Source organism: Brachyhypopomus gauderio, chromosome 5, assembly GCF_052324685.1.
Source record: "Brachyhypopomus gauderio isolate BG-103 chromosome 5, BGAUD_0.2, whole genome shotgun sequence".
In the NCBI taxonomy this organism is placed as follows: Eukaryota; Metazoa; Chordata; class Actinopteri; order Gymnotiformes; family Hypopomidae; genus Brachyhypopomus; species Brachyhypopomus gauderio.
Window position 1 is genome coordinate 4430426 of NC_135215.1, and position 18307 is coordinate 4448732.

General features: G+C 42.1%; 1 protein-coding gene across 4 annotated transcripts; it reads right to left on the reverse strand.

Moving 5' to 3' along the window:
- Positions 1-8498: 8498 nt before the first annotated feature.
- On the reverse strand, positions 8499-14635 carry LOC143514169 (uncharacterized). Of its 4 annotated transcripts, none has more exons than XM_077005042.1 (9): positions 14225-14635; positions 13616-13741; positions 13271-13363; positions 12214-12285; positions 11884-11976; positions 10809-10880; positions 10647-10709; positions 10324-10416; positions 8499-10143 (listed from the first exon to the last, which is right to left on the reverse strand). In XM_077005042.1, exons 1-9 carry the CDS (start codon positions 14310-14312, stop codon positions 9602-9604), a joined length of 1242 nt encoding a protein of 413 aa, XP_076861157.1. In that variant the 5' UTR covers positions 14313-14635; the 3' UTR covers positions 8499-9601. The 4 variants fall into 4 exon arrangements, with proteins under 4 accessions (XP_076861157.1, XP_076861156.1, XP_076861158.1 ...); XM_077005041.1 differs by having other exon boundaries at positions 13601-13741; XM_077005043.1 differs by lacking the exon at positions 10647-10709 and having other exon boundaries at positions 13601-13741.
- Positions 14636-18307: the final 3672 nt, after the last annotated feature.

An 18307-nucleotide genomic window follows, 5' to 3' on the forward strand; every position in this document is an offset into this window, starting at 1 on the left:
ATATTCAATTACAGTATTTTCATGTTACATTTAGTTCTGTGTCTGGGTCATTATTGTTGCTCAACCAATTGGCTCCCTACGAATTTGGTAATCTTCTGATTCTGGCCGTGGTTTATTACCTGTTAAACTATCTTATACTGTAATTCACTCTTAAACTGCTAAAGTAGGTTACAGAAGTGGCGAGCCAGCCAGGAGCCATTTGAGTTGAGCAGCAGTATTGACACAAGGATCAGTATGGATTTCATACATAAGTCTGGTATCAAAATTCCAAATGCAGTAATTGTTAGTGGTGTAAATGGAGTAACTGAACAAGATGAACCAGTGATTGACTTTCTCAAAGAGTATGGTAAAATCCAAAGAGTAATTCCTGTTGATGATCCATTGTCCGAGTTCTATCAAAACCTGATCGTTGAATATTCGAGTGGTGCAGCATTAGAAAGCTTAGAACCCCGCTTACCGTATATGTTCACTACACATATTGACCCCACCATTAGCTATGAAGTAAAGACACTAAGTAGCATATACACCACCAAAGTAGGGTCTGATGTTACAAAGATGTTCTTAACAGAGCTCAAGGACCTTGCTAAGCTAAGTGGCAAGGATTATGGTGAGGTGTTGAAAGAGATGATGTCGCAGATTGGAAGAGATGTTGAAGCGTTGCAACCCTCCACTGAACAAGCTTTCCCTACACATCTTGAAACCTCTAGTTTGTCACAAACTGCCCTTAAAGAGCAAGAACCTCAACCTTCATTCTTAGATGTCCCGGAAACCAATAGTGGTGTCACTGAACATGTTCTAGTGAGTAATGGTGGGAGAGCACTGTCCTTTCCATTAAGTGACATAAACCCACCTGACATCCAGAAGGTGGTAGTTGAGCATGTTGTACGAAGGCAGGAAGCCGTCCCACACATGCAGTCCCAAGTGCGTCTCCGTTCCTTCTCCGGAAAGACACCCAGACCTAATAGCGAGACGGATTATGACACTTGGCGTGCACATATTGAACTACTCCAAAATGATCCATTTATGTCCCCTCTACAAATCTCTAGGAAGATCTTTGAGAGCTTGCTCCCACCAGCAGCTGATGTAGTCAGGAGCTTAAGGCCTGAGTCACCACCTGTAGCTTACCTGCAGCTCCTAGACTCTGCCTTTGGGACAGTGGAAGATGGGGAGGAGCTTTTTGCTCAATTTCTAAACACTCTCCAAGATCCGGGTGAGAAATCATCCATTTATCTTCATCGCCTACAGCTAGCATTAAACCGAGTCACAAAGAGGGGAGGAGTTACAAGTGAAGATGTAGACAAGCATCTCATCAAGCAGTTCTGTAGAGGGTGTTGGGATCACACTCTTCTCAGTGTCCTGCAACTTGAACAAAAGAAGAGCAACCCACCTACCTTCTCAGACCTCTTATTAATGATCCGTTCTGAGGAAGATCGACAACATGCAAAAACCAATCGTATGAGGAAGCATATTGGCACCACAAAGCAACGAGCTCAGTTGCAGTTCCATAGTGCATATGATAGTGAACCAGAAGAGAGACAAGATGGCAGCCTCAGTGCTGTTGAAGATCTGAGAAGGCAGGTCGCTAGTCTGCAGAGTCAACTAACTATGTTCATGTCACAGAAAAAGACCAAGGGAGATAGCAGTAAGGGATCTGCAAAGAAACCTCCGAACAGAAGATCAAAATTAGATGATGTGGATATAGACCTGCCAAGGCAGACTAAAAAGAAGCAGGTACACAAACCTAAGCCTTGGTACTGTTTCAACTGCGGGGAAGATGGGCACATTGCCCCCTGCTGTACGGAACCTGCGAATCCCATTCTAGTGGCAGAGAAGAGAAGGCTGTTAGAGGAAAAACAGCACAAATGGGAAACACAAAATGATTCAAGTTTATCTTTAAACGACTAACAGTTCCTGTTGTGGGGCAGACAGGGACTGGGGCAAGTCAACAACGTCCCTCAGATGTAAAGACTAGCGGCAACCGAAAAAGAAAACCAGCTGAACCCAACAAAGGATGCAGTATACCGGCAGAGAATGTAAAAGCTCAAACATGTTCTGCTCTCCAGCACTCGAGACAAACTCAACCGTTCCAACTCCCTAAACGGCTGGTTGGCATCAAGAGTACAGCTCAAGTGACTGTAAGGGGCGAAGTCATCAACTGTTTGCTTGACTCAGGTTCACAAGTCACTACAGTACCAGAGTCGTTCTACAAGCAACATTTTTCAGACCAAAAGATTAAACCCCTGTATGATCTCTTAGAAGTTGAAGGTGCAAATGGCCAGCTTGTGCCCTACCTTGGCTATATCGAAATGACCATAACCTTCCCAAGGGAATTCACAGGCGTCCCTATAGATGTGAGCACACTCTCCCTGGTCGTTCCTGACAGTTCACAGTCCCTTGTGCTTATAGGCACGAACACACTAGACATATTGTTCGACATATACTCAGAGACTGACTTGACTTATCGTCAGCCTCTCCCACATGGCTACAAAGTAGTTTTTAAAGTTATTGAGCTAAGACGAAAGCAGGCACGTGACAACCACCAGGGGGTAGTCAAAATGCAAGGCAAGAACCCTCAAGTCATTCCAGCTGGCAGAACTGTGGTGCTGGAGGGGGTTGCCCTTGTCAGTGGCCTTCAAGACGAGAAGTCTGTTGTTGTTGAGTATCCATCGTCATCTCCCTTGCCAGGTGGTCTGTTAGTTAAAGCTGGTCTGGTAAATTTTCCTCTGCTACGACCTCATAAGCTGCCAGTCGTCATTAGCAATGAGTCTGATCATGATGTGGTCATCCCTGCAAAGTGCACTATTGCAGAAGTCAGTGTATATCAGACTATCCTTTCAAAAGTACATAGCACTGTCAAGCAATCAGAACCTCTCCAGAGACCTCCAGAGACCCAACCTACTTTAGATTTTAATTTTGGGAACTCCCCAATCCCATTTGAATGGAAGGAACGCATCATTCGGCAGCTCAATAACCTACCAGAGGTTTTTGCACATCATGACTTGGATTTTGGCCAGACGGATAAGGTGAAACATCGCATTAACCTCTCAGACCAAACACCCTTCAAACTACGTGGCCGACCGATACACCCACAGGACATTGAAGCAGTCCGAAAGCACATTCAGGAGTTGCTTGATGCAGGAGTTATCAGGGAGTCAGAGTCACCATTTGCGTCACCCATAGTAGTAGTCCGGAAAAAGAATGGGCAAGTACGATTGTGCATCGATTATAGGCGTCTAAACCTCCAGACTATAAAAGATGCATACAACCTTCCAAAGCTGGAGGACACATTCTCAGCCTTAAATGGTTCTCAGTGGTTCTCTGTTCTCGACCTCAAATCAGGGTACTACCAGATCGAGGTGGAAGAAACGGACAAACCAAAAACAGCCTTTGTATGTCCTCTCGGGTTCTGGGAGTTCAACAGGATGCCTCAAGGTGTGACTAATGCCCCTAGCACGTTCCAAAGATTAATGGAGAGGTGCATGGGTGATATGCACTTAAAAGATGCATTGGTCTTCTTAGATGATGTAATAGTGTTCTCCAGAACCCTTGAGGAGCACGAAAAGAGGCTGATGAAGGTGCTTACTCGTCTAAAGGAGTATGGGTTGAAGTTATCCCCAGAGAAATGTACCTTTTTCCAGACATCAGTACGCTACTTGGGCCACATAGTTTCCAGAAATGGCGTTCAGACCGATCCCGAAAAGATTTTGGCTCTGAAGACATGGCCTACCCCTAAGACTCTACGAGAGTTGAGGTCTTTCCTTGGTTTCGCCGGGTACTACCGGAGGTTCGTTGAAGGTTACTCCAACATCGTGAAACCTCTTCACAACTTAACCTCTGGTTACCCACCTCTCCACAAGAAATCAAAGGGAAAGCTGCTCAATGTCAGACAGAAAATAGGTCAATATCATGATCCCAAGCAACCTTTCGGAAGCCGGTGGACATCATCTTGCCAAAAGGCCTTTGAGACAGTAATTGAAAACCTCACCTCTGCTCCTGTTTTAGCCTTTGCTGACCTTCAGAAACCTTACATACTGCACACTGATGCCAGTACCACCGGGCTCGGTGCGGTGCTGTATCAAGAGCAAGAAGATCAACTTCGAGTCATAGGCTATGCAAGTAGAGGATTGTCACGAAGTGAGAGTCGCTATCCTGCACACAAGCTAGAATTTTTAGCACTAAAGTGGTCCGTGACAGAAAAGTTTAGTGACTATCTTTATGGCAATCACTTTACTGTTGTAACGGATAGCAACCCACTTACTTACATTTTGACCTCAGCAAAACTTGACGCGACCAGTTATAGGTGGCTAGCTGCTCTGTCCACATTCTCCTTTAAACTGCTTTATCGTCCAGGACGACAGAATGGAGATGCGGATGGATTGTCCCGCCGACCGCAAGGGGTGCTAGCAGATGATCTGAAATCACAGAAAGAGAGGGAGCGCATACAACAGTTCACCCAAGGTCACCTTTCTGATCCAAGTAACATTGATGCAGTAGACCAGTCTGTGGTAAAAGCGATCTGTGAGAGACAATTCGCTTACAGCGTTTGTTCAGATGAAAGAGATCGAGATTGTGTCGCCTTGGTGGAGACCCTTGCCATGTCCTCTAGTGCAGTACCTGACAGTTACGAGCAAGAGGAGCAGCTTGGAGGTTTACCAACCATTCCTCATCTGTCTGAAGCAGAGCTAGCACAAAAGCAAAGAGCCGATCAATGCATAAAGCATGTCATCTCCCAGATCAAACATGGTGAGACACCACCACCAAGCTTGCGCACAGAACTTCCTGACCTTCCACTCCTACTTCGAGAATTAAACCGGCTTGTGTTTCTTAAGGACATCTTGTATAGGCGACGTCAAGTCGGGTCCCAAACAGCTTACCAGCTTGTACTCCCAGCTGAACTTCGAGAGACAGTTCTGACGAGCCTGCATGACCATATGGGTCACATGGGAGTTGAACGTACATTGGACCTTACCAGAACCAGATTCTATTGGCCAAGGATGGCTATGGATGTTGAAAAGAAGGTAAGGACATGCGGCAGGTGCGTGCGGAGGAAGGCGCAACCTGAAAGAGCAGCTCCTTTGGTCAACATTAGTACCACTAGACCTCTTGAACTCCTCTGCATGGATTTTCTGTCCCTTGAAGCTGACAAAAGTGGGACTAAAGACATACTGGTGATAACGGATCATTTTACCAAGTTTGCGGTTGCCATTCCAACATCAAATCAAAAGGCCCGCACAGTGGCAAAATGTTTGTGGGAGAACTTCATGGTGCACTATGGTATCCCAGAAAAGCTACATAGTGACCAGGGTCCTGATTTTGAGTCCCGCACGATTAAAGAACTTTGCCAGGTAGCTGGTATCCACAAGGTTAGGACAACCCCGTACCATCCTAGAGGCAATCCTGTGGAGCGATTTAATCGCACGCTTCTTGACATGTTGGGCACTCTGCAGGATCAAGACAAGGCCAGTTGGCGGGATCATGTAAGACCTCTGGTCCACGCTTATAACTGTACTAAAAATGAGGTGACTGGTTTTACTCCATACGAACTCATGTTCGGGCGCCAACCTAGACTACCAGTTGACCTTGCATTTAGGTTGCCAGTACAAGAGGATCAACATTCGTCTCACTCTGAGTATGTACAAAACCTCAAGTCACGTCTTAGAGAAAGCTATAAAATAGCTATGGACAAGGCTGCAAAGATAGCTCATAAGAATAAAACAAGATTTGACAGACGTGTAATTACTTCAGACCTAGAACCCGGAGATCGAGTTTTGGTCAGAAATGTCCGTATCCGGGGCAAACATAAGATTTCAGACAAGTGGGAATCCTCTGTTCATACAGTAGTGAGAAGAGCAGGCACTCTCCCGGTTTACACGGTTAAACCTGAAGGCAGAGATGGTCCCTTAAGGACATTACATAGGGATCTGTTACTTCCTTGTGGGTACTTACCTGTCGACAGATGCAGTGAGTCTGTACAAAAGCCGGTACCATGCAGGCCAGCAACTCGTTCACACCCTGTTGTACAAGAAGAGAATTTTTCAGATGAGGATGATGTACTCATTCCCGTTTATTTAAGTCCTGCTGTTCCCACCATTTATGATAATCCTGTACCGGGTGATCTACCTACAACACATGGGCAAGATACTCAGCACACTGAATCTCCAGATGTTCGTCCAGTTGAGAGTCCTGTCAAAGGTCAGAATGATGAGAATACTCCTGACATTGACATCCCACCTGATATGTCCAGTAGTACTTCAGACAGTCCTTTGATGCACATAGATTACACTTCGCATCATAGTGATACTGAGCACTTACCCATCAATATAGACACATCAACCGAGCAAGCAGACAAAGCAGATTTGATTCAAGGTGTTTCAATAGAGGAAAGTCTTCCTGATGTCCTGGAAGAGCAGCCTTTGGTTTCTCCAGATTTGTTAGATAGTAATGCAGAAAGGGATGGTCTCAGTACTGCAAACCTTGGAGAGAGAATGGATGAAGTGGATATAACAGAAGGAAAGGATGAAACAATTCAATTGGATGCGAATGAGACACATCCAGAAAATTCTGCCAGGAGATCTGAGAGAACCCGTCAGCCACCACGACGGCTTGATTACACTGAGTTGGGACAACCATTGCTTACAGCAGTGAAGTCATTCTTTCAAGGACTGTCCTCGGCTTGGGCAGATGTTATTGTTGATGATGAAAAGCCTGGACAACCCCCGACCTTAGTTCCTCGAATAATTACTATTTAAATGGTTACCATGTACAGGGACGTACATGAGTTCAGGAGGGGAGGGTGTAACCCAGGTGGGAAAAGAGACAAATAATTAAACAGATCAATAGATTTATATACATTATATAATAAGAATTCATATATAATAATTTGTATAAATAATTCTATTTCATTTATTCACGTCGGCAGAGTTTATTTATAATTATACATCAATCTGATCACGAGGTGTGGTTAGCCAATCAGCTTAGAGATGTGGAGCAGGTGAGCTGTTTCCGCGCTTTTTCTCGTCTTTTTTCCGGTTCTAGTGCGGTGGTGGAAGAAGCTGCGTTTCTAATACGTTGGTAAAGATAAAAAATATATATATTACTCTGAACTAGAAGGAAGTGGAAACCTTGCACTTATCTACTTATTTGAGAGTCGGGAGTCGAATGACTGAGTGAAAGACACGAGTTACGTCGGTAAGACGTGTTGATTATTATTATATAAAAGGATGCTAATTAATATTTACCGCTATTTATGCTAATGCTAGTCAGTCTAATCGTAGGTTAATCACTGCCGTCCATTTTGCGAGTCGCTGCAGCCCTGATGTCAGCGTGCTTGGCCTAGAAATGTAGAACAACGGTAAGAGGAAGAAAATACTTTCTGAATGCTGTGCGCTAACAAGTTGCTAATGAAGTGAACCTGGTGAATAATTATTAATATAATATATATTTAATTATATTAATAATTTTATTATTCTGTGCTGATGTGAATATTTATATGGATGTATGAAGACAAATATATATATATATATAGATATATAAGAAGGTGATTTATTTTGTTTAAGAATGTGAATCTAGATTAACTAGACAGATAATTTTTGGTGCTGTTCTATCACACCAGTAGGCTTGTAGCATATAGCTAACGGAGTATATTTCTCCAATATCTCTGAATATCTTACAGGATGTATAAGTGATACATCATCTGTTATTTGATTACATATATGTATCATTCAATTGATGTATAGTATACATATGAATAGGTAGATATATGACATGACATATTCTGATTGTTAATTGAACACTGTTCACATAAACAGTAAGTTCTTTAAATGAGTTCTTTAATGTTTAGCTCTCATAACTGAACTTTGGTATCTGTGTTGTACAACTAAAGTGAGACAACTGATAATAAGATTTAAAGATTGCTTGATGTTTGATGCAACTGTAGCATGTTAACATTTTAAACATATAATGATGCATCTATGATACTGAATACAGAGTTGAATGTGATATATATATGACCTTGTCTATAGGTCAGGTTTTTTTGAGAGGACAAGATCATTCGAGAACAGGATCATTTGAGGATCAGGTGATCCCGATTTCTGTAGATGGCGAGCCAGGATCTTTGAAGGAGAGACCCAGATAACAAGATCTACCGTACCTCTTTTCACACACTCACATTCATGAACATATAGAATCAGGTGCACCTGCTACTGCAACAATTTTTATTTTTTGAAGGATCCCAACGAACAGTTCATACTTTTTGATTTTCCGTGCACACACATTTTGTTTACTTGAGAATTGCTTTATAATATTGTACAGATTTTATATGCTTTGTTGTGTTATATTCAATTACAGTATTTTCATGTTACATTTAGTTCTGTGTCTGGGTCATTATTGTTGCTCAACCAATTGGCTCCCTACGAATTTGGTAATCTTCTGATTCTGGCCGTGGTTTATTACCTGTTAAACTATCTTATACTGTAATTCACTCTTAAACTGCTAAAGTAGGTTACACCTGCTTCAATACAGTCAGACCAGCAACAACAACTACACATTCACCACTCTCAATTAGCACTAGCATGTTAACTCTTCAGGAACATGAAGTGAGACGAGTACTGAAGGCGGTGAATCCCAGGAAGGCGGCTGGCCCCGACGGCGTACCTGGAAAGGTGCTAAAAGCGTGTGCCGACCAACTGGCGGGGGTTTTCACCTGCATATTCAACATGTCCCTGTCACAAGCCAACATTTCCACCTTGCCTCAAGTCCTCCATCATCATACCAGTTCCGAAAAAAGTCCGTGGTGGAGAGCATAAATGAGGCCTGTTTACAGGCCTGTTGCACTTACACCAGTAGTCATGAAGTGCTTTGAAAGACTGGTCTCTAAACACCTCAGAGTCTGTCTATCTCCCAACCTGGACCCCCATCAGTTCGCCTACTACACCGTAGGCATGCACCGACTACACCTCCAGATGAGGGGTGATAAAAGGCATTTCGCATAGCCTTGGAGAACTGTTCACAGGTAGTGACAGTCTCTGATTGTTGTTCCCATACTGGCGTTGCCCAGTTTAACGCCTTCCCTGAGAGCAGAGTCATGACATAGGCTATCTTAGCCTTTTCTGTGGGAAACCGAGATGGTTGTTAAAAAATGAATGAACATTGTAGCAAGAATCCTCATTCTATAATGCAGTGACTGACTGAAACAGTAAGCACTGAAATTAAGTGGACGCGCTAAAGAGAAAATCAACTAAAGACGCCAGGGGAAGTATCCGGCTGGCAGGCGAACGCCACAACAAACAAAAAACCCTTCGTAAACTAAAGCAAAAACACACAGGAAGAGAAACAGCAGGGGAAAAACTTAAGAAAGGCCAGGGAGCGTCGCAGGAGGTAAGTACTCGAGCAGGAGACAGAACAACAAACATGAGATAAACTGGTGACAAAACACCAACGACCACAACCGGGAACCAAACTACATAAAAGGGCTGAGTGACATGAGACATAGAGAACAAAACAAATCAGCAGCACTACTGATTGCGGAGACCCCGCCTGGAACTGGCTTGTGGACTCCTCCTAGTGGTGGTCCGGGGAGTCGCATCCGAGCCAGCCCTGACACTCAGATAGAGAAGCCCATCTCTGCAGCTACATCCAGAATGTTCGGAATCCCCTCCAGCAGGTCTAGGATGTGCTCGGAGAAGATCACTTCTCCTTCCTTTGTAATGATGGCATCAAATATGTCCCGCTCCTCACTGAGAAGGTTTACGTGAGGTCTCTTGCTGGGAAAGGTCTCCCTCTTTCTCTTCCTCCTCATAGGTGGTTGAGTTGTCCTCTTTTGCCTGACAGCTTTCTCCATGCGGATTTGGTGGAAGGCCGCACGATATGACTCCATGTAGGACAGGTAGGAGGTGTGGCTGTGTTCATGCCAGTCCCTGTAGAGAGGCAGACACTGAGGATGCTGCTGGCAGAGCTGCTGCCAGTAGAGCTGCAGTCTGTAGTACTCTTTCAAGTACGGGTCCTGCAAGTAGAGCTGCTGCAGGTACAGCTCCTGGTCTGCATGAGGATCTTCTAGGCTGCCAGGCATCTGAGGACACTCAGTGACATAACCACCATCCCCAGTAAAGACAGGCACGGGGGGAGCTGAGAGCCAGGGTTTTGCACCTGTTATGGACACACATGGCATGATTCCAAAGACTGGTTGCTTTCATTACTGTACACAATGAATGACAATGTTTTGATTTTTGAGAATTTCAGTAAGTCAGTTCTAGCCCATTTGTACAGAATTAACAATATCTTATCAATGTTTATATGAAAGAAGACAGTTATCAATGAAGAACCCACCTGCAGGCTGGAGGTAGACTGGCTGCATCTGCCTCAGAACCTCCCCTTGAACATGGGGTTGAGGAAGGTGTCTCTGCCTCTCCATGTCAGGGTCTAAATGCAAAACACCAACGCAGGGCACAGAGAAAGTATGAGTGTGTACTGTTAAGATCATCGGGTCTATAAGAAGGGCTACAGTGCCATGTGAATTCATTACAATGTTGAGGAATATGTGATGTCATATTTTCTTTTCCATTTTTAAATTGTACACCATTGGATGATAATATTTTGATTACAATGTTCCCAGCTACAAAGATTGTGAAAAACCTGAAAGCATTTCTTACCTACTGATGTTTTCCTGGTCAGGTCATGTGCAGGAAGCTGGTGGTTCTGCACCTCTGCCAGACCTTACAAACAAATGTAATAAATGTTTTTGTTTTTTATTTTATCATGGATGGTTATTTGGTTTGTTGAATATGCATGTAATCTTCAGTGTTACACAGTACCAGTGTGGAGTGGACCTGTGGGAGGGTGGATGACCCATACAGATGGTCCTTCTTCAGGTGCCAGTCTGGGGTCTAATCAAGGCAAGATCAGGCAGGTGCGTCAAACTTACTTGTAAACTATTACATGTTACAAGTTTTGTAAAGTTTATTATGTCCCAGTACATATCACCTAAGGATTGTTTTTGCCAAAAGTTACAGATAAAAGCTAACAAAAATAATTCAAGTTAAATACAATTGATTTAAATAGAACAAAAATTAAATAACGAAATGTTAGAAACAAGGAAAATATATGATTAAAATAAAAATAAAATGAAGACATTTAAAAAACAAATTTGACATAAAAGATATAAAGTGCATCAAATCAAAGCTACAGAATAGCTATGCAAAACTTCACCTGAGAGCTAAAACAGCCGAATTAATCTGTAAGGCACGGGAGCACATGTTTTCAGTTTCTGAAAGTGGCTATAGTCTGTGCACATCTCATGACTTCAGGAAGCTTATTCCTCCTGACTGCAATGTAATGTAGGAGCAGTCATGGGCTGGTGTTAGGGAACTGGTCTTGTGACCGGAGGGTCATGGGTTCGATTCCCAGACCTGAGGCCATGATTGAGGTACCTTTGAGCAAGGCACCTAACCCAAACTGCTCCCCAGGTGCCGGGCTAGGGATGCCCAACGCTCTGGGCATGTGTGTGCCACAGCCCCCTAGTAATCACTAGTGTGTGTGTGTGTGTGTGTGTGTGTGTGTGTGTGTGTGTGTGTGTGTGTGTGTGTGTGTGTGTGTGTTCTAACTGCAAAGATGGGTAAGAAGTAGAGGACAAATTTCGATTGCGGTGAAAAAAATCACAATTAAAAAAATATATAAATATTTTTAAAAATAATAATAATGGCCGAAGGCCACGTCACCATATGTAGTCCTTATTTAGGGTCCGTTAATAAGTCAGACTCCACTGAGCCGAGGTGTGTGTATCGTTCCAGCATATCAGTAATGTAAGTCAGTTCTAGCCCATTTGTACAGAAGTAACAATATCTTATCAATGTTTATATGAAAGAAGACAGTTATCAATGAAGAACCCACCTGCAGGCTGGAGGTAGACTGGCTGCATCTGCCTCAGAACCTCCCCTTGAACATGGGGTTGAGGAAGGTGTCTCTGCCTCTCCATGTCAGGGTCTAAATGCAAAACACCAACCAAGGGCACAGAGAAAGTATGAGTGTGTACTGTTAAGATCATCAGGTCTATAAGAAGGGCTACAGTGCCATGTGTATGCATGGGTCTGCACCTCTGATGGTTCTGCACCTCTGCCAGACCTTACAAACAAATGTAATAAATGTTTTTTTTTTTTACTTTATCATGGATGGTTATTTGGTTTGTTGAATATGCATATAATCTTCAGTGTTACACAGTACCAGTGTGGAGTGGACCTGTGGGAGGGTGGATGACCCATACAGATGGTCCTTCTTCAGGTGCCAGTCTGGGGTCTAATCAAGGCAAGATCAGGCAGGTGCGTCAAACTTACTATTACATGTTACAAGTTTTGTAAAGTTTATTATGTCCCAGTACATATCACCTAAGGATTGTTTTTGCCAAAAGTTACAGATAAAAGCTAACAAAAATAATTCAAGTTAAATACAATTGATTTAAATCGAACAAAAATTAAATAACGAAATGTTAGAAACAAGGAAAATATATGATTAAAATAAAAATAAAATGAAGACATTTAAAAAACAAATTTGACATAAAAGATATAAAGTGCATCAAATCAAAGCTACAGAATAGCTATGCAAAACTTCACCTGAGAGCTAAAACAGCCGAATTAATCTGTAAGGCACGGGAGCACATGTTTTCAGTTTCTGAAAGTGGCTATAGTCTGTGCACATCTCATGACTTCAGGAAGCTTATTCCTCCTGACTGCAATGTAATGTAGGAGCAGTCATGGGCTGGTGTTAGGGAACTGGTCTTGTGACCGGAGGGTCATGGGTTCGATTCCCAGACCTGAGGCCATGATTGAGGTACCTTTGAGCAAGGCACCTAACCCAAACTGCTCCACAGGTGCCGGGCTAGGGATGCCCAACGCTCTGGGCATGTGTGTGCCACAGCCCCCTAGTAATCACTAGTGTGTGTGTGTGTGTGTGTGTGTGTGTGTGTGTGTGTGTGTGTGTGTGTGTGTGTGTTCTAACTGCAAAGATGGGTAAGAAGTAGAGGACAAATTTCGATTGCGGTGAAAAAAATCACAATTAAAAAAATATATAAATATTTTTAAAAATAATAATAATGGCCGAAGGCCACGTCACCATATGTAGTCCTTATTTAGGGTCCGTTAATAAGTCAGACTCCACTGAGCCGAGGTGTGTGTATCGTTCCAGCATATCAGTAATGTAAGTCAGTTCTAGCCCATTTGTACAGAAGTAACAATATCTTATCAATGTTTATATGAAAGAAGACAGTTATCAATGAAGAACCCACCTGCAGGCTGGAGGTAGACTGGCTGCATCTGCCTCAGAACCTCCCCTTGAACATGGGGTTGAGGAAGGTGTCTCTGCCTCTCCATGTCAGGGTCTAAATGCAAAACACCAACCAAGGGCACAGAGAAAGTATGAGTGTGTACTGTTAAGATCTTCAGGTCTATAAGAAGGGCTACAGTGCCATGTGTATGCATGGGTCTGCACCTCTGATGGTTCTGCACCTCTGCCAGACCTTACAAACAAATGTAATAAATGTTTTTTTTTTTTACTTTATCATGGACGGTTATTTGGTTTGTTGAATACGCATATAATCTTCAGTGTTACACAGTACCAGTGTGGAGTGGACCTGTGGGCTGGTGGATGACCCATACAGACGGTCCTTCAGGCATGTTAATATGGCCGACATTTGATGGTCCCGCCGTACTTCTGTGAGGGAAGGGTGCCGGTCCACCTTGGGAGTTGTAGGGCACACCTGAAAATCCCACAGCAGGTAAAGTAAAACCTAGCACAACGCACAGTGAGGCTCATATGCCTTGTAAGTGTTTCCCAATGAACAAGTGATTATAAGAAGGGCCATGGTGCCAAGTGATGTCATTAGAATGTGGGGAGAATGCTCTAGAATTTGTGATGTCATGTTTCCTAGAAACGTGTTTCTTTTTAAAAATGTTTATTTTTATTTGCTTTTTCCATGGCTGTGGGATTTATGAAAATTGTGCTGAGTCAAAGAAATAACCCATGATCCATTAATTATATTGTGCTGTACACAGGAAATAAATAGCTTGACAGTCATTAGTAGAAAAAATAGACATAGGTTATTTTTCTAAACCTTAGAAACCTACTACATATATTCAATTTTTATTATGAATAAGGAAATCCATACTCATAAGAACTAAATCTACTGTCTTATATAGAAATATAATATTATGTACAGTATATGAAAATGTATTTTTCTCACCATGAGTGGTAAACCCTGGTGTGTCTGTGAAGTAGTTCTGTTCTTCTCCAGGCCTTGGCAGGTGAGTTCTCTGGGGGTAAAAACTCATTCTCAAAATTAAAAGTAGAAAGAATAGAAAGATAGAAAGATTCAGAAAAAATAGAAAGATCTGGGATTGTAAATCAAAACTTGTTTGTAAGATTTGTAAAGCTTGTAAATCACAGAGCAAATTCTCATATGACCGGTTCTGAGCTTTTCAGCATCAAAACTGAAATCCAAACATTCCACCTTCCCAACCAAACATTCTAAACCAAACATTCCAAAGTTGCTCGTGATATCACAGTTTCCAATTTTTTAAAGGGAACCCCGGCTGATAACATATGTAAGCCTTAATATCGTGTGATTACTCTAAATTATTAAGACACGTTGTAAAAAATCACAAAAAGTAGCAGATTTATTAGATTTTCGGTAAATTCCCGCTGCACGTAGGTCGCCATTTTTATAACTGCTGACGGGCGCAGCAGGTAGTGACGTCAAATGGTTGCAGTGACTGGCCGTAACTTTTGTCTTACCGGTTTTTCTATGCTGACGTCGCATATAAGGTCAAAGGGCTTTCTTTTATACATGTCTAGTAGTGACTAAATTCCAATAGTAAGACTGAGTGACAGGCTAATATGTTGTGATTCACATTTAATTAACCCTAATCTTTTTGGCCGCTGCATCTGATGAAAACGTCATGTCCGAGTTGCGTTATCCGTCTTGGATGGAGAACACTACACCTACGGACTCCTCGACTATCTGTAATTGATTCGTATCTAGCAGATCGTCAGATTTATCAATGACCGCTAATTATATTAAACTATATTAAATTTTGAAAGGTTTAAACGTTAGCGGTAAACGTTGTTGCCGGGACGCCAGTAGAGAATCCAGCGCATGTTTATGTTCACGTTTCTTCGTGCGGCTCTCACTCCACATTCTGGGGCTTTTGGACTTTCTGTGTAGGAAAACTGTGGGCACTGCATTGTGTTTTAGTCTACGTTTAAAACCAACAGCACCCGTCAACTCTCTCACCAGTCGAGCTCTACTGAATGACTCAAACGCATCGGGACTGATGTGAGCAGAGCCGCGGGTCTTTTGGTAGCTGTATTCTAGTGATATGTCGGTCGCGGACGAACCGGTTCAAAGAGCCGGCTCTTTTAATTGAACGACGAGAGCGGGTTCCCCTCTAAGACTGAGCCGGTTCCCCTCTACATTCAGCAGCAAAATAAAATTTTCCAATACTCACTTTATTGGAAGTGCATTTTTAACAGTAACAATGTATTGAAGCAGGTTCGGTAACCGAGGCAGAAACTGCTTAATCCAAAAATCCAGAGGAGGAAAACTTTATTGATAACGCAACCCTGGCGCACGCAGGCTCCGCCCCCCCAGTGTCACTTAAAGGGCCAGACTCCTTGAGTGGCCAAGTGTCCGTTAGTGAACTCGCCGTGAGCAGTAGTAGTCGCTACAGTATCTCCTGACATTACGTTTGTGTAGCTGCGCGGTATTATTAGTACATTTATTTGTAAACGTAATACAAGCGAACTGTTCAAGTCAGACAGCTATTTGTTGTGAAACGAAATACCATTACAATTTCAAGCATTTTAAAGTAGGCTACGTTAGTCAAAATTCCAGCACTTGCAACACAAAGCAACATTAAAGTTCGTCAGGTAAATGTTCCTTCCACTGTTTTGAGAGGTGTTTCTTTATACTACCACATATCGTTACGGGAGGACACTGCAAAGAATGTCTTGTAAAACGTGCTTGCGCTCTCACAGGGTCACGCGCAACGTGCGGAGTCGAGCGCTACGGTCAGACGCAAAAGTAGAATTGAGACAAGAAGAAAGCAAAATATATATATTTACTAGGGAAAATAAAAATAGTAACGCACAGTTACTTGGGTAAGTAACTTTAATCTGATTACTGCACTGGAAATAGTAGCCCAACCCCCCCGTCAACAAAGTACGTTCGCCACCCCCCCCTAATAAGGAGCCATTTGGGAGCCGAAAGAGCCGACTCTTTATGAGGAGCTGAGCCAAAAGAACCGGCTCCCTAAAAAGAGCCGAAATTCCCATCACTACTGTATTCGTCCAGTCAAGTTTAGCGCGCTGCAACCCGTTTGACGTCATCTACCCAGCAGGCATTGCGCGTCAGAAAACATGACTGCGCCCATATGTCAAATATTTCGAATAAAAGCGTTGATTTGTAAATAAATCTGCTGCTTTTGTGATTTTTTTACAACATGTCTTAATAATTTAGATTAATTACAGCATATTAAGGCTTACAAGTGTTACCAGCCGGGGTTCCCTTTAAACCAAAACACCAAATCAGCCAGACTGCTACAATAACCTGGTTGTTGGTTCATACACATGGTTCATACATCTTTTCCCTGGTCAAATTCAAGCACTTTCAATGTCTATTTTCAATATTTTCCAGTACCTTCCAGCTTTAGTGAATTACAAATCAGTGATTCTTGAGACAAGGGACAAAACAAGTCTGCCAGATGAAACTCAGATTTGGGGTTACAAATATGCATAAAATTGTTTTTACATTCAACCAAAGGACAGACCAGGGCAATGTTGGCACAACTTATGATTTTATGTAGTTGTATAAATATTTTTTTCATTTTACAGTTTTTCTCAGTCGATTTGGATCATTTCTGAGATCAGAATTGAAATTCTCAAAACTGTTAATTCAATCTCCACATCTCCTTGTCACTTGTGCACATCATAATTGCATTTCTCATTGTGTTTCACATTTTGCAAATGCTTTTGTACATTTTGCAAATGAACATGGACAATTGTCTGTTGTTTTTTACATTATCAATTTCTTATATCATGTTTATCAAAATGTGTTGTACGGAATGTTTGTTGAGTTGTCTTACCCTCCAAAACATTTAGTCTTTAGGTCACCGCCTGGGTCATTGTATGCAAAAGTGCTGAACATGTCGTCATAATCTCTAAGTCATCATTTTACATTTAGTTATTTAGTTTATTTATTTGTTATATTTTGGTCATTTATCATAATTTGATTAAATTGTTTGCAGGTGAACATTCAGTTAAAGTAAGAAAGGGAATTGGTGAAGGTTTAGATCAACCAATGGTTTCAACCATAGGTCAGAGGTGCATCTCACCCTGGTTTAGCATTTTCCTCTTGGGTTGATTACTGCCAGTTGGGTTGATTATAAACCAGTTTGTGATGACATGAGAATGACAGAACGCTACATTGTCCCATCACAAATGTCCTAGTGTTTCCTCCCACCTGTTGACCAGTTGTTGGTAGAGTTCATTCAAAAACGAAAGAAGGAGGTCACTGTTATAGGGACCAATCTGGCATTTGTGAAGGACCAAACCAGCACTTGAGATTGCAGAACAAATAGTTATATTTGCTCCTCTCTTGACCAGGTACATTACTGTACTTCATTTTATTTAATTGTGTAATTGATCTATATGTACAAAAAAATATGTATTACAGTAATAGCTTTTCAGCTGCCTTTGTTTTTGGAGAACTTTGCATTTTATACAATATTTAAGGTTTTGAACCTTAGGTTTTCATTTTTGACATGCTGTGTGCAAGCATTTGTAAATAAGACAAAAATGATCCAGAATTTTGTTATTGGATATTGTGTGTATAGAAAATGTAAGCATTATAGAAACATGTAAAATGACTGGATTTTGTGCAAAAACAACATGAATTGTACTAATTGCATAGCCACTGAAGACTGATGTTGTGTTCACTGTGTTTAGAGTTTTGAAAATGTGACTACAGATTGGACAAACGCATGTTAGCAGTCATAAAAAACTGTAACAATATTAAAACATTTGTCAGTGCTCACTGATAAAGTAATGCATAACAAACCATATAGCTAAAAAAAAACAGCAAATGTTTTCTTCCCTTTGACAATAATGTATGTTGCACTGTTATGTTGCACTGCATTTACTTGACTTCTTGTTAATCACTGAGGACCAATCACTGGTTTTCCGTGTTTCCCTGCGTACACCAGCCTGTGGAGAATCTTCCTTTCCAGCGCCGTGGCCTCCTGTCCTTGACCCAGCCTCCAGAGGTCAG

Excerpts from the sequence above, each read along its gene's own strand:
- LOC143514169 (XM_077005041.1), bottom strand. The coding sequence starts at position 14,312 with ATGAGTTTTTACCCCCAGAGAACTCACCTGCCAAGGCCTGGAGAAGAA. Across the intron at positions 12,286-13,270 it reads AGTCTACCTCCAGCCTGCAG|ACCCCAGACTGGCACCTGAA; the intron begins GTGGGTTCTTCA and ends TGCCTTGATTAG. Across the intron at positions 10,417-10,646 it reads GACCAGGAAAACATCAGTAG|ACCCTGACATGGAGAGGCAG; the intron begins GTAAGAAATGCT and ends TTTTGCATTTAG.